At 35.0% G+C, this 17,057-nt stretch overlaps 1 protein-coding gene across 4 annotated transcripts in view; it reads left to right on the forward strand.

The window, feature by feature from the left end:
* VEZT (vezatin, adherens junctions transmembrane protein) overlaps window positions 1-15,097 on the forward strand; it is a 77,655-nt gene extending 62,558 nt beyond the window's left edge. For 3 of the 4 annotated variants that reach the window (XM_055396770.2, XM_055396771.2, XM_055396772.2), the window contains exons 10-12: window positions 2,238-2,338; window positions 4,200-4,407; window positions 7,754-15,097. In XM_055396770.2, coding sequence (XP_055252745.1) covers window positions 2,238-2,338; window positions 4,200-4,407; window positions 7,754-8,259 — 815 coding nt within the window. In that variant the 3' untranslated portion in view covers window positions 8,260-15,097. Of the gene's footprint in view, window positions 1-2,237; window positions 2,339-4,199; window positions 4,408-6,698; window positions 7,702-7,753 lie in introns of those variants that run through there. The other variant, XM_055396773.2, reaches the window with a different exon arrangement.
* Window positions 15,098-17,057: the final 1,960 nt, after the last annotated feature.

Raw genomic sequence — 17,057 nt, forward strand, 5'->3', positions numbered from 1 at the left:
TGTTAAAACAGTCTCAAGTCATTGGGCAGGTGATAAGCCATTTCTTGATTTGCTCATAGGTGGTAATGATATGAACTAAGATACAAGTATTCAGAAACTTTTCTCACTAAATGCCCATCGTAGCCTTGGATACACAACTTGAAATAAAATTGTTGGTTTAAATTTTTTAAGAAACAAATGCTTTAGTTAGCTTTATCTTTTTAATTATTTCAAAATTATAGGAATATCACAAGAATAATTTTAAGTAGCCCTTAATTCCAGATTCCCCAGTTTTTTACATTCTACCACATTTGTGGGTGTATTGTCTATAAATTCTTTTGGTGGTATTATTCTAAACCATTTAAGAAACAGACATGAAATCCCATTGCCCCTAAGTACTTCTGTTCATATTTTTAAAAATCAGACATTCTTCTGCATACCCACAGTATACCAACAGAATCAGGAAACAACCTGAGGTCCTTTAGCTGATGAATACATAAATCGTTACATCTATCCATACAGTGGAATACTACTCAGAAATAAAAAAGAAATGAACTACTACTGCTCTGTCAGTAAGATGGAGGATGCACTATGCTGATCAGCAGAGGTTAGGCCCAAATCACTGCATGCTGTGTGATTCCATTTATAGGAGAGTCTCAAAATGATAAAGTTTAACAGGAATAAGAAACATATCAGTGATTACTAGGAGTTGGATATGGAGGGAGGAATAGGGCATAAAGAGGCAGCATTAAGTAGATGTTTTGAGGTGGTAAGACTGTTCTGTATAGTGATCAGTGGTAATGGTGATTACATGACTCTAATTTATCTAAAATCATAAAATTGTGTACCAAAAAGTGAATAAATTAGCATAAAATATTTTCACCCACTACTTTTAGCATCCATTGATAGTTCTTGCTTCAATTGGATATTGCTGTGGTGGTTGCCAAATGGTAGTTTTCTAATTCCGTTTTCCACCTACATTTACTAGTTGACACTATTTTAAGGTTAAGCATCCCCCTTTCTACTTATTTACACATTTATATTAGTATGGATTCTTATTTTATTCAATAGACCATAATTAGTTACTTTATTTTATATTGTTGCTCAGGTTGTCCATAGTTCAACCAGAGGGAGCCCGTTCAAGGTGGTTCCTGTCACCATCATTCTTTGAGCACTTGTTGACTTTGTCTCATACTTTCCTTGCCTCCAGCCCTAACATCTGCCTTGTCTCCAAGAAGCCTCATTTTTAATGGAAAATTACTTTTAGAAACCAAGATCTTAAGTGCTAGGGATGCTCATGGCCACTGGGATATTACTGCTTTTGCCACTTCTCAGTGTACAGAACTGTGGAATACATCTGCATTTATACATGTACAGGCTACAGTCCATTGGGTTGCAAAAGAGTTGGACACAACTGAGCACACACACACTCATAGACATGTACACACACATCTATTTGTATATCTATCTGTCCATATGTGTTAGATACCACGCATTCATACCAGTACCTCCAATTCAGTTTCACTACCACATAGTTTATTCTGGCCTCCTTCTCTGTATGTGTTCTTCCCTTCTGTGATAATGAGAAGCTTGACTGTCATTAGTTTCAATATATTTACTTATTTACTCAGCCTTTTGTATGTAACTAGTCACCTGACACTGTAGGCTAAGTCACATTTCTGCTGATTATACCCACTGAGAGTTCTCCCCCGCTAGCCTAGATTGCTCTGACCATACCAGCCCATGCTAGCCAAGAGTCTCCCCCAACTCTGACCCAAACCATTTATCTGTCATTATTCTTGAAAGGTAAAAATCTAGAGGCTTAACTCCTACTTCTTTAAAGTAGACAGATAATGATAAAAGAGAGCTGAATATGAGGCTAAATAACCCCGAGATTGGATGCCAAACACTTTTTTAATCATTAATTGAAGTTAAGCTCACCTGAGATGATCTTTTCAATCTTTTACTTATGAAACTCATTTCCAATCCTAATTTCTCCTGAGAATAAAAATGGTTTAAGTGCAGAATTGAAGTTTGTTTTTCGTAGGGAAGAGTGATGATGGTCTCTCTTGAGTCTGTTTCTATGCCATGAGTAAAGTTGATTGTTCAAGTATTTAGAGTACCTCCTGTGTGCCAAGTACTATGGTAAGGTGAAAAAGGAAGAGATAAAACAGGTTTTCTTCTCTAAGAGTTTATTTAAATTATAAATATTTATTAACTTTAGTAGATATTCACTCATTTCTGTGTTCCTTTTTAAGGTAAACCTGAAATGGCGTGTGAGAACCCACGCTGTACTGTGGTACCTTTGATGCAGCCTCCTCTACACATTGCAGACAAAGATCCAATCCCTGAGGAGCAGGTAAGGATGAAAATTGCCTTTTTTCCCTCTAAAGAGTTTCATGTACAAACCTTACCTCCCTTTCTCTGTAATTGACATGGGTAATTATTGAATTAAAATTATCGATGGTTTGATCCCGGTTTGGGAAGATCCCCTGGAGGAGCGCATGGCACCCCATTTTGAGGGCTTCTCAAGTGGCGCTAGTGGTAAAGAACCTGCCTGAAAATTCTGGAGATATAAGAGACACAGGTTCAATCCCTAGATCAGGAAGATCCCCTGGAGAAGGAAATGGCAACCCACTCCAGTATTCTTGCCTGGAAAATCCCATGGACAGAGGAGCATGGTGGGCTACAGTCCATAGGGTCGCAAAGAGTCCGACACGACTGAAGCTACTTGGCACAGAACAGTTGTTGAATAATTGTGCACAGTTGTTGAATTTATATTTCTAATGATCTTCAAAAATTACAACACAGTGTATTGAATTTATATCATTAGTTCTTAGTGCCTTGAATTTTAATCCATTGAATCTACCAGCAGATTTTCCTGTTTATATCTAATTGTCCATTTCTTAAATACTCGAAAGTGATGAAACACATTAACAGTTAGTACATTGGTAAAGGTGCCTTCTGGGATGCTGGAAATGTTTTTGTCTTGATCAGAGTGGTGGTTCCCAGTATGTGTACATATGTAAAAATCCTTTACATTGAAGATTTGTGCCTTTGAATGCATCTATGTAAGTTATGTGAAAGATGCTTGGTTGTGTCTGACTCTTTGCGACCCGTAGCCTTCCAGGGTCCTCTGTCCGTGGAATTCTCCAGGCAAGAATACTGGAATAGGTAGCCATTCCCTTCTCCAGGAGGTCTGCCCGACCCATGAACCTGGGTCTCCTGCATTACAGGCAGATTCTTTACCATCTGAGCCACCAGGGAAGCCCAGAAGTGCAGATCGTCAGGATGTATGTTATACCTCACTTTAAAAAATACTTTTTAGATGATTAAGTTAGATATTGACAATAGATTGCTTATTCTGAAGAAGACTTTTTCTTCTGAAGACTTCTTTTTCTTCGTCATTTTGTCTATTCAGTATTCTTAATTGCAACCCTACTTAGTTTAACAAAGAAAGTTATTTAAAACCGTTAGCTAGCTGACAGAATATTTGAGAGGGCCAGATAGTGAGCTTGACGCAGGCTGGGTGCAGGCACTGCCACTTGTCGCATCATGCTAAATAATGAGGACTACATTGAGAACCTCTACCTCTGGAAACTGTCTGCCACCATCTGTGCTGGAATAGATTCCTTAAAATGCCTGTTTCTTTTATCACAAGCTGCTGAATCAGATCTGACCCAGTTACACCTGATTAGAGGATCCCAAATAATTTTCCTTAACCATAGCTGCAACAGAAGCTGAGTAATAAGGATCCTACCCTTCACCTTAGAGATAAGGAGAACCATCAGATGAGGTGTTCCCTAATCCTAGCAATAGTGTTCAGACTTCCTGAAGAGTCAGAAAGAAACACAAATGTCTATCAAAGAAAGCTAACATACCTGACTACCTCCGTAAACCAACAGCCCTGCTAATTTTGATTGATTTTGACATAGCTAATAGCTTGACTCTTGACTAGATCTATTGAATGGTATCAGAGTAGAAAAATAATGACTGAAGTTGTTAAACTTTCTTATCCACAACTCTTTTTAGTATCAAGTAAGTTTCGTTAAGATTTCAGTTTATCTGTGTTTGCTTTGTATGCCCAACTTGTGCTTTAGTGACCTATGCCAGGAGTCCTTATTTTTTTTAATCTTGGAGTTCGATAGGTTCAAGTCAGTGAATGCTACTGGAAAACTGTCTGCTTGAAGTACCGTGCTTTTTCTTTTATTCATTTTCAGGAGTTAGAAGCTTATGTAGATGATATTGATATGGACACTGATTTCAGAAAGGATGATTTTTATTACTTGTCTCAAGAAGACAGAGAGAGACAGAAGCGTGAACATGAAGAATCCAAGAGGGTGCTCCAAGAACTGAAGTCTGTGCTGGGATTTAAAGCATCAGAGGCAGAAAGGCAGAAATGGAAGCAGCTTCTGTTTAGTGATCATGGTAAGCACTGACTTCAGAGTAAAAGTTTATTTCAATGTAAGGGATTCTTTTTTCTTGAACTGTAAATCTTAGCCACAGAATTCTTACGGTGTTCATTTTAGGGATCCACCAGTAAGTATAGTACTTTGTCTTTTAGACACAAAATCAGTTTGATCATTAAAAGAGTCATAATCCAATTTGATCAATAAAAGAGTTACTATATAATCAGATTGGGAATATGAAGTCAGACTTTCTCATCAGTTACTCTATTTTTCTACAAAATTTGTTTCAATGAGTTCAAGATTCTAAACCCTTTTCTCAATTATAATTTTTAATATAATACAAAATTAATAACTGTTCACTGTTGAAACAAATGAATTAAACCCTAGGCCCTTAGCTATATCACTAGGTTACTTAATAATAATTGATTTGAATACTTTAGAAGATGGAAGGCAGAGTTACTTATGTGCACGCTATCTCCATATTTGGATTTGTACAAAAGTGGATGACTGGTAAATAGCTAAGATTACCCTTGAACTTTTTTATGTAACCACCCTTCTTTTCTTTAGAGCTTCATAGGAGGCAGGGGAGGAAGAGAGGGGAAGCTTAGTACTCAACAGTATCATCAAACTAGCTAATTCCTAATTCAAGAACTAATTCCTCTGGATTTCTAAGCAGGTAGAGTGGGACTTCCCTTCTATTTTAGTATATGTGGAGTCTCAAAATCAACTGCCTTCTCTTCCCTTTCTCTTTTTCACTAGAAGTATATGGATTACTCTGGAAGGTTCCTCGTCATTCTCTTTTCTTCTCTGGGGCCCTGCCATCCTCCCTTGTCCAGATGTATACCTCTTGATTTTGTCCTCCTTTCTTCCCATTGATCCCCTTTATAGCCCAGGTCCTTGTAAGGTTGGGCTTCCTTGGTGGTTCTCATGGTGAAGAATCTGCCTGCAATGTAGGAGGTCCGGATTCAATCCCTGGGTCGGGAAGATCCACTAGAGAAGGGAATGACTCTCCACTCCAGTATTCTTGCCTGGAGAATTTCATGCACAGAGGAGCCTGGTGGGCTACCATCCATTGGGTTACCATCCATTGGGTTGCAAAGAGTCGGACATGACTGAGCTACTAGTGCACACTTATAAGCTTATGCTCATATATTATAATAGCCTCTTAGCTGACTTGCTTTTTCAATACCTTTTTCTTCTAAGTTATTTTTGAAAATAGCTTCTAAGCCCTTAGGTTTGCGTCTATTAATAGCTGTCTTAAAAACCTACAGTAGTTTCCCCTTTTTTATCATATTTAATCTGAACTCTTATTCCTGGTTTCAAGCCTCTCCATCATGAGTCCACCATATTCAATTATATTCCCCACTATTTCTAGTAATAGATATCTTCCTCTATTTGTAACTAATTAGACAATGGTTCTGCAAGCTTGCTGTTCTTATTAATGAAAAGTGTTCATGGTGACCCCCTTCACAGGAGTGCTGTCCTGTCCACCAGTCTCTCCTCCATGAGTCCCCTCTTACTGTCCAGTCCTCCCCCCTCTCCCCTGCTGCAGAGCCTCACATGCAGGGGACGCTGTTGCGAAATGAAAGGGTTTCTTGAGCAACAAAGCAGAGTTCCTGCAACCCGCTTGTCCTTCATAAATCAGAGATTAGGAGTATTAGCTTCTAGACACTATTGTTTCCTGTGTGTTCTATTCTTTTTGTTTGTTTCTGAAATTAAATTACAGTGTTCTTAAATAGGGGCTTTATTATCCCCCACAGTATTCATTTAGAAAATTACTCAATAAATAGATAATAAGATATGGTTTACTACTGATCAAGTAGTACATAGATCAAGAGACGAAAATCCGTACAGTCCTGGAGGTTTATATTCTAGCATGGTGTTAACATACTAGTTCGTTGTTGCATTATACAGATTACCTGCCCTCATTTAACTAACAATAATCAGGACTATCAATCAACTTCTAATATGTGTTGCTTCCTTTAAGAATTAACAGATTTATCAGCTAACACTGTACACAAAGTTGTACACAAAGTCTAAAAATAGCACTGTATATAAACTTGTATCCTTTTTTACTGTTTAGTACTTTTTTCATGTGGCTTTAAAACTATCCTCTTGACAGTATGGGTAAAGATAATAATGATGAGAGAAATATCTCTTTTTCAGGTATATGCTTTTGATAGTTTACATTTGAAAAGGCATAATGCTAATTTAGTTTATGAAAGTAAGTAAAAAGCTGATACCTTAAAATGCTTTTCCCATGAAAAATTTCAGTACATCTTCCAGAGTTGTTTTCATCTCTGCCTACAGGGGTAAAGTCCGAATGGAATTAGAGAGGGAAATTCTACACTGGAACCTGCTGTGGCCATTTTTTTCTGTTGTTGCTGCTTCTCTAGTGGAGTTACTGCAGCTTAGGGATCTGTTTCTTGGAAATGGACACGTTTTACAAATTATTTTTTAAAATAAACGCCAGATCGTCAAGACGCACTTTTTTTTCTTCCGTCATGCTTCATAACATATTGTATTGTACTAACCCCTCATACTGGGAGGAGAGACTGCGTAGCAAGCAACCCACTGCCTACTAACATCAAGAGGGGCTAACTAAAACTTCATTTTCCTTGAAAGGACAACTTCTGCCGTATGGATGTAATATTTATGTACTACGCTTTGTACAGTAGTTGATATGGAATACAGGTTTTATTTTATATTTTTCTGTGGCGTTAAAATATGTAGAAGTTATGGCTTTACTGTCATCAGGGTCTTATTAGGTGGTTGACAAGTGAGTTGAATTGTATGTTGTAATTTTTTTCCATGATGTTTTAACTTGTAAATATGTGTGTGTTGATGATGATAGGATTATTACTTGGATTGCTCTTAGGTGTTTCATCTATCATACTATTGGCGAAAACCATGCTGCTTATCCTTTAGTACAGTGGTTCTCAAACTTCAATGTGCATCAGAATCCAGCAGAGGGCTTGTAAAACCATAGCCAGTCCTCATTCAGTTTCCAATTTAGTAGGTATGAGGTGGAGCTGAAGAATTTTCATTTCTAAAAAATTCCTAGGTGATGCTGACTGATGCTGTTGGTTCAAGAGCCACACCTTGAAAACACTAATGTTTTGAATTAAGAGAATACATGAGGTGTTTTAAAATGTTTATCAAAACCCCATCTCATTTCATGTCTTAGGTATTTTATCTCTTATAAAGTTCTCTGGTTTTATAAATTTACTTTGATTTACTAGAAAGTTTTATTTAGCTTTCATTTATTGTTCTTTATAAGAAAAACCTACTGGGAGTTTAAAGTTTAAATCATTGCTGAGTTTTTAGTTATTATTTTTCTTTCTTTTTTTTTTTTTCCTTTGAAGCTGTGTTGAAATCCTTGTCTCCTGTAGACGCAGTGGAACCCATAAGTAATTCAGAACCATCAGTGGATTCAGATATGGGGAAAGTTGGTAAAAATGATACTGAAGAGGAAAATAATAAAACCTCTACAGCTGACAATGAAATAAGTAGTAGGACTGAGTATTTATGTGAATACCCTCTAGATGGTAAAAATAAAGACAATTCTGCAAATGAAGTCTTCTTCCAAGGAGCTGAAAAAAGAGCACATTACCAATGTGAGAGTGAAGATGAGTCTCCGCAGGCAGATGTAGATGGCCTGGCCCCTGCCCACCCAGCCCCCAGGGTCTCATCACAGCCCTCCATCAAGCAGAGGCTGGCACAGCTACAGCTGTCCCCTGATTTCACTTTCACTGCTGGCCTCGCTGCAGAAGTGGCTGCTAGATCTCTCTCCTTTACCACCATGCAGGAACAGACTTTTGGTGATGAGGAGGAAGAACAAATAATACAAGAAAATGAAAATGAGGTGTAGAAGACAAGTAAGAACCAAGATTTATGTGAAGGATTTTATTCTTTTTTTGTGAAAGTGTTTTAACTTCAAGACTAGCTATAACGCTGGAAAGGGAAAATGAGTGTAAGTGTACTGTATTTAAAGCTAAGATGTGAATTTATAGGAAGAACCTGGGTTTGAACAACTGATCTGGAAATACTAGTTACCTATGAATGGCAGACCTTTTAGGAGAATAAGAGAAAGGTAAGGGCTCTCTTGAATAAATTGCTGTTTTATTTGCAGCACAACTGATTGACTTGGAAACTCTTTAAGTAATCTTTAATAACAAATGAATTTATCATTTCTTGCCAGAATTTACTACCATAAAATGACTGGGATAATTCTGTTGCAAGAACATTAACATTTAGTAAGGCTCCTTTTTACTGTATTCTCGCAGTTAATAACTGCAGCTATTATGTCAATAACAAGTTGTTTGTATTTAATTTTTGTTTATTACCAGTCTTAAAGATACACGTTCTGAATAAAAAAAGTTGAATTCATGAAATTGATGTGTACTGGGGTTTGGAACTAAACCATGGTTTCAAAAGTACTTGGGTTATAACATGTGTCCTTGTTTGTATGTGTATTCAGTATGTTAAGATTTCTTAATGATCTTGTAAAGAAAAATATTGCACTTTTTAGGAATTATCCTTCAATTTTTTTGTGTATTTATCTTTTTCTGTTGTTGCAACTAAAAGAGGTGATATCAAAGTGGGATCTCTTTAGTTCAAGGCCTCACCCCCAACTTTATAAAAAAGTTTCTTTTATCAGTTTCCCTAGAGATAATGGGTGCCATTGACATCAGTAAATCATGGTGCTGCTAGTTTCTAGTCTGAAGCTGTACCCTCTCCACCTTAATAAGATTATGAAAACATCCTGTTGACTTCCTGGAAAGCATCCTTGTCTCCTTAATACTTTATTTACAAACTACCTCCTAAGAGGTTGCTCTCCAAATTGTCTCAGTTTCATCTGTTTTGTATTGTGATTACATTTTCAAACAGTGATATTTTCAAGAGTATATTGTTTTTTACTACCTATAGCTCCTATGCACTGACATAGTTTACAGATGTTATTTGAGGAAAATGTAGGAAAAACTCTATTTATGCTACTGTCCTAGAAAGGAAATTATGAATCTAGTATGCCTTTGGAGTTAAAAAACACATTTAAATTCTTGTAACTTAGCACTTCAAATGAGAACATTTTTGTATAACAAAAGGGATTTTATTTTTTCCCCAGTAATCTAAGGAAATTTATTTTTGGTCCTGAGGAAAAACTTGGTTCTGCTTTATAGGAATAATAGCGATTTCATATACTATAAGTGATTCTTCCAGTTGCCAAATATTCTGGGACTTACCTATAATTAAGCTCTTAGGAGCAATATCTTAGGGTGGGCCTAGTTTAACATTTAGAAATAGCTAAATTTCAAGAAAAAATTTTGTGTTACTGTAACTATTCATAAATGATAATGCTTAGAGTTTATTTTCACTTGAAATTGCTTAGTTTGCCAACTCCTTTTTTCCTTGAATTTAGAATTATGGAAAAACTTGGATAATCTTTCTCTTAATCTATATAACCTTATACACAGAATTAGAGTTTATTTTAATTCTATTATTATATATATATTTTTACTACACGAGTTTGAGGAAAATAGCTTCATTATATTATGCCAGTTTTATTTAATACTTTCTAAAATGATACTTTTTAATTTTGAAAGACTAATTTTAATCAGGAATTCTTTTTTTTTTATTATTATTTTTATTCAGGAATTCTTAACCTTCCATTCTGATCTGTTTTATTCACTAGTTGTTACTTAGTTCTATGAAAATTCTACTTGAAATCATGATAATAAGGATCTTGGAATTGTAATTGAATGTTCTTTTTATGTACTTTTCAAAATTTGTCGATTTTTAGAATATCTCCAAGGTGAAATATTATTTTACCTGTGAAAATTCCCAATTTTCTCTTACAATAGTCTAGCAGTCAGTGTTTCTCTGTTCCTCTCCCTCCCCTGCCCCGCCCCCACCCCCCGCCGTGGGGCCACCTGCATTAGAATAAACTGTACGTCTTATTTTTTTTTTAATGCAGATTTGGGGCCATACTCTCAAATATTCTTAGTGTTCATTTTGGAACAAGATCTAGGTGATATTTATACCCAGTAAAAATCTAACAACTCTGTCTAGGATCTTATTGTTCTTGCCATGAATACCTTAGGAAATAAATAAGTGTAACATAACAAGATATTTTTGTTACTTTTCTCAGAATATTTCAATTTTTCTTATCAGGCTTGTGACTAGTTTTATAGCTGTCATCCTCTGTCCAAAAGAAGCCCTCTGGGGAAAATATTCTGTGGGGAAAACTTGTAATTGTGCTTTCCAAATTTAACAGTGGTATTTTGACAGAATAATTCTTGTAAGGAGTAATATCATGAGAGCTTTTAATATAAATGTTTCAATAAAAGAGGCATTTAGGTCACTCCTAAAGACAAGATTTTTGCCCTTTGCCTACAATTAGGAAAGTCATGGCAGTAAATGGTCTGGTGACAGTTATCATATCTTAAATTCTTTTTTCCCCAGGCCTTCAGTGAAAGTCGACATACCTGGCCTATCTAGGGCCAGACTCTTGCTGGCCCTGGATTGGCAGTTCATCGCTTATTTTCACAAGTTGTCTCTTTTATCTGACTTCCTAAGTTAAGTCCTCATTAAAATCAATTGTAAGCGTGTGAATATATTTCATTAGAAATTGATGCAGTTGACTCAAGTTTAACTTCTGAAGTTGTTGAAGATAAAGTCAGGAAAAATACATTTAAGGCAACTTCCTATGGAAATTTAAGAATATGGTTTTAAGGATTTAATATAGAAGGATAGACCTGAGTTTAAATCCCAGATCTCTGTCATTTAAAAGCTATCAGTGCAGCTGAAGTAATAATATCATGGGGAGTTTTTCTAGCAAAACCCAAATTCTCTGAATTACTAAATGATATTTGTGACTTCTGACTTTTCAGACACAGTTAAAAAGAAAATAAAACATTTGAGGCTGGGAAACAAGATCTGTTTATGTTAGTAACCAGTTAGTAAATATGTTAATAAAATAGGTCAAAAAATTTTAAACTCAACTTTTTTGAAAAATAAATAGTAATATTCTGATTCACATAATAAAAATGGTGAAGTTTTTAATGTTAAAGCATAAAAAGAATTAAGTTCTGATACATTTAACACAATTATAAGTCACTGGAGTATTAACCAAAAGCAACCCTAGAGGACTTTTACTTACACATCATCAGTAATGTAAAATATGAAATATTTTGATAAATTATTAAATATCATGTGGGAAGAAAAGGTCAATGGATCTGGTTTAATCACAGCATATTTTTTCTCTATCCAAGCAAAACAAGAGCTGAATACCATAAGGCTGTAGTATAGCTCGTTATTTGAACTACAGTGGATAACCAGAAAAAGCATAAAGATTGATTTATTCCTCCAATTCTACTTATAAGACATTTATGCAAATCACACTGAGAATTACGAGATGAGCTACAAGTAACACCCTGGTGGTTCGGTGGTTAGGACTCCGTGCTTTCACTGCAGGGGCCATGGATTCAGTTCCTCATTGGGGAACTAAGATCTCACATGCCACATGGTGCAACCAAAAAAAAGAAAACTACAAATATTTTAGAAGGGAAAATATCTTAAATACAGTAACAATTCATTACATCATCACTGGCTATATCATATGCTAAGGTGGCTACCTTGCATAATTTAATTTTTCAGTTAACTGAGGCAAATCCATTTAATCATTAATTTTTTTAACAGTTTTATCAGAAATATTCTAAAATATACTTTCTACTTCTCGGCATTTTCTTTGTCATCTTTAAGAACATAAGGTGATAAACAGAAATTAGCCCTTAGGGGCTGCTGTGATATAGAATGCCCCTTTACTACATGACCTTGCATTGCTGTGCTTTTTGAGTCATATCTGTTTTTCACAGTTTCTCTATCTTCCCTTATAATCAGTTGTCACTTTTTGCTGCTGTCTTGTGTGCCTGCTTCCTGCACTAGGCCCCTAACTTGCTGCTTCTAATCTGCTGTGGACTGAGAAACCAGATTGCCAAGCTTGCTAGAATTGTGTCTAAAATAAGAGTAAGTAGACTGAACAAGGCTTAAGGGGCTTTTCTGTCAGTAAAGTGCATGGACTTTGTGGTACCTGTTTGGCTGCTCAGCATACTTTTGTTTGCTTCTTAGTTCTTAACTAAGAATTTGCTAAAAATACTTGTTTGAATATGTGATTGCCATACATTTAGAGTATTAATTCAATTTTTATATGGTGATGTTTCTAGGACTCTCCATTAATGAATTCAGCCATAAAAGAAAATTTGACTATCTTTGTATAAATCACTGTATATATTTTAGGAAAATGTTAAATATTTTGTTCTTGCTAAGTGTTCTAATATAGTGTACGAACTTAAAACTTAGAGCACTATAAGTAGACTTCACCTCTATTCACCAAGATTTATATTCTAGAACTATTGGTTTGAGACTAAACATGCATGGCTAATTTAGTAAGAACTGCCTAACTGAATATTTGGGGAATGAGTCATTCTAGATATCCCAGTTTTCTGTAGAGCTTAAACCTCTAAAGAGCTTTTAAATTTTGGGGGATAATTACTAAAGAAAATCTTTAAAAAAAACAACAACAATATGCATTGCTGTCTTCTTAAGCAATACATGAAATACACTGAAAAAATTTTGATGTCAAAATGATTGTTACTAACAACAGCTTTACTGTAATAAACTACTCAGGCACTGAAAGCTATATGCCCCTTTACTAAGTCACTCCATTCTGCTGTGCCTTTGATTTCATAGTTTTGATTTCTCTATTACTGCTCACTGAAGTGTGCCTGTAGCGATAGCCTTTCTCTGCCTTCAGAATGTTCCTTCTAGACTGCTTCCGTTTTGGAAAACAGCTGACTGAGAGAGCTAGCATAATGTATAAGAAATACAAAGAGTAAACTGACTCAGTGAAAGCATGAAAAACTGGATTATACCTAACTACATGAATTATAATTTATTACCTGTTTCATTGCTGTCTTTAAGCGTACTGGATTAGAGTCCTGTTCTCCAAATAGAAGAGCTGTTAGTATACCAAAGAAACCATTTTGTTTCCATACTTTACCTTCTATATATTTCATGCTGCTAATATTTTTGGCGCTGATTAAAACCAGTCTAGTCAAATTAGCTTTTTCTATAGTACTTTCTATTTGAGTTTGATACCACATGATGCCAAGAATTTCTTTGGCTGGGTTGTTTTTGTTATGTCAGTTTTATTTTTAGAGAAATGTATCCTTATTTTCAAAACACGAAGTAGGTTGAGCCCTGGAAAATAAGGAAACTTGTTATTGACACCATGGAGAACGGAACGGTAGTAAGGGTTTCAGAATCAAGACAGTTATACACAGGAAAATTATTCTTTCATTTTACAAGTTTTTAAGATAATTATCTTTTATTCAATTAAATGTATATTAAAAGCTGGCCAAACATAAAAGTGTTAGATCTAATGATCTTGACAGATACTTGAATGACTAAATTCCCACTGGCATTCTGTATTTTGCATGTTTAAGTTATAATTTTATGTGTTAATTAATCAAGCATGATTATTTTTCTTGTGAAAAATAAACATTAGATTTGCATGTTATATAATATTTGCAAGTAAAATTCAAACCTGTCTGGAAAGGGATACTTGTCTGGGATTAGCACTGAACTACTTGGTTTTACCAATAGTCTGATTCTGTTCTAGTAACCATATGTTGATTCATCCTGCCATCTAATTACACGGTAATTAGAGAATCAATCCACTTATTTTACGGCCATGCCTCAAAGTCAGCTTTCAGTTATTCATGCTACTACAAGGGAATTAGGATACAATATTCATCAAAAAATAGATGATCCAAAATACTGTCTTAAGTTGAAGCTGCCATTACAAAATAGTTATGAGGCCAAACTTGGTTTGGTGATACAAGGAGAAAAATTCTCTTTGAATGTAGTTGTGAGAAGAAAATGACTCTACCTAGTATAATTGCTGTATATCAAAAAGAGGGTGAACTGATTCCAGAATTCACATATACAAAAGTTTAACATGAATAAGGAGTTGATTTTTATGGATATCCTAAAATGTGTGATAAATTAAAATACATATGTTTTAAATGCTATAAATTTTAACATATATTTTAACCTGTGGACGATTCAATTAGTTTGTTTCATTTCTATTTACTAATTTCATTTGTTGCATATCAAACATTTTACTGCAGTAGGACAGTATTTAAGTTGTGTATACTTTGGAATACACTATTTTTAAAAGTGAGTATATTCTGTGAGATACTGTTGCACAAGTATATTTCTCCTCTCATTTATATTTTAAGAGTTTCTCCAAATAAGAGATAATTTTACTATTTTGGACTTGACATTTTTCACTTTTTAGCATTTTCTTAAAGGTCGGCTACCTACAAATTATTTAATCATTGAACATATTTTGAAAACTAACACATGTCTTTTACAAGTAATTACATTATTCTTTTTCCCTTCCCAAGTACATCTATAATATATTAGCTCAAATGGAAATCTGTATTAGCTGAATCATAGTGTTTTCTGCACTTTTATTTCACTAACTTGTACTTCTGTTTATAACATGATTTAAATAATGCTTACTCAAGCCCAGTACTAGCATCTGGCAACATACAGAAAGCTCCAGATATGTTACACCCATTCCGTAAAGATTGGCTTATGGTTCTGGTACAGCCCTGGAGGTCCACATGAGTGAAAAGCCAGAAGTCTGCCTGAGCTGAAAACACTCCCAAGGAGTTTGGTTTTGTTTGGGTTTGTTCTAGGTATGGTCCCAGGGATCCCAGATCAAACCAGGCCCCTGGGCCTATCCTAGAACCAACCTAAACTCGCGCATCATTCCTGGAACGTCAAGAGTGTGAAGGCTGAAGACAACCTGAAGCTGACAAGACATACTGAGTTTAATGTTTTTTTTGTATGTGTGCCTATGTGTGAACAAGAATTGGTTCGTTAATCCTTTTCAAATAAAGGGATGACAGTGGACAAGACAGTCTACCAGACTTTGACATTATAGTAATTTATCACAATAGGGATGTGGTATATAATATGGTTATTATTAATTGCCAGTGAGAAGCATTGTTCTTACAGTTTTTATTATCTGGTCTCTAGTTTTAGGGTAAGCAACTTAGCCACCAAAACAAATTTCCCTCCTCCCCAAATTAATGATTTCTGCTTTTGCTTTTCTCAAAAACTTTCTACTCAACAATATTAATACAGTCTCATTTAACTAATTTTTCATAGTTTCTAAAAAGTCTTTGCTTTCTTGCTGCATTGTAGGTGATTCTTAAACTCTTGTTTCTGGAATTTAATGCCTTTTTCTTTTAATCTGTTACTGAATCTACCACGTTGCTTTCAGCTTGCTTTTTGAGATTCAGATCTGGGGAGAACTTTAGCAACATTTGTAGATGTACCATCCCTGTTAGACTTAATGTAGGCTGCATTTTAGAATCTGCTATAAGGTTTTTAGCAAGTTTCTTTATTTTTGTTCCCTGCTGCTCTGGAGTTTTAAAATATTCTGACCTAGTTGATTTATCAAATGGCCTTATATCATAACATCACTATAGTCATATACATGTTTTTATTTAATTTGGAGAACAAGATTTCTGAACAGGCATATTGAAAACACCCCCAAAGGTTGTTATACACCTTTGGTTATTATAATAATATATTTGTTTATTGTATTATACAATATAATATTTGTATATTATACACCAAAGGTTATTATACACAATGAAAATGTATACTTTTGGTAATACTAGCATTTCAGTAGATTTAGACCATGTTTGAAGTAATTGCAGACTAAGCAGGGACTGTACATGTGAAAGTAGCTGAAACTGCTATTCTTCCAAGGCTTGTCACAGCAGAAAAATTTGGCCAATGAGGTATCCTTTAAAATACGACTGAGAGACTGTCGAGGCTCATTCTGAAGAACTCAACCCTGGGATTATGATTATCGTTATGTAGATGTTTCATCCCATGGATTCTGTTATTTTTGCCTTTTAAATCTTAGTATGTTTATGCTTCTCAATGTTTTTCTTTTTGCACAATGTTTTCCTGTTTGTGTAAATCAAAGCACTGTACATGTTACTCTGCGTGTATATATATTTTTAATAAAAGAGTAGACTCTGGGTCTAATGATTTTGAATTTTAAAGCTAAATGATTCAAATGCTTTTTATTGTCTTATAAACACTCTTAATTTATGCCTCAAGTCTTCTCATTCATTTTTTTCTCTAATAGACTATATAGATTAAATAGGTGAGCCTTATTTTCATCTTCTGCCAGAATTTGACATTTTGTGTTCACCCAAACATGAAAAAGTTCCGTCATCTGCATTCTTATATCAGTGCACAGTTAACTGTATTTCTTGACAGTTAGCCCACCTTATGTATTCTTGGTTATGGGGAGGGGCCTGTCTACTCACTTTTAACATTGTTATTTATGAATACTGACAATAGGAATTTGCATACTGTCCTACAAAGTTCAGGCTTATTTACATAGTTTCTAAAGTCTACCTTCACTTTAGATACTTTCGGAATGTTAAGGTGTATTTTTTAAATATCATTTGAAAATATTCTTTCAGAGATGTTTTAATTTTTACTTTTTGACTACTTATGTTTTATATGGTAAAACTACATTTCCAACCCTACTTGAAGACTTGGGAGTATAAC

This window comes from Moschus berezovskii, chromosome 6 (genome assembly GCF_049115385.1).
Source record: "Moschus berezovskii isolate FMDL1 chromosome 6, NW_MosBer_1.0, whole genome shotgun sequence".
NCBI classification, from domain to species: Eukaryota; Metazoa; Chordata; class Mammalia; order Artiodactyla; family Moschidae; genus Moschus; species Moschus berezovskii.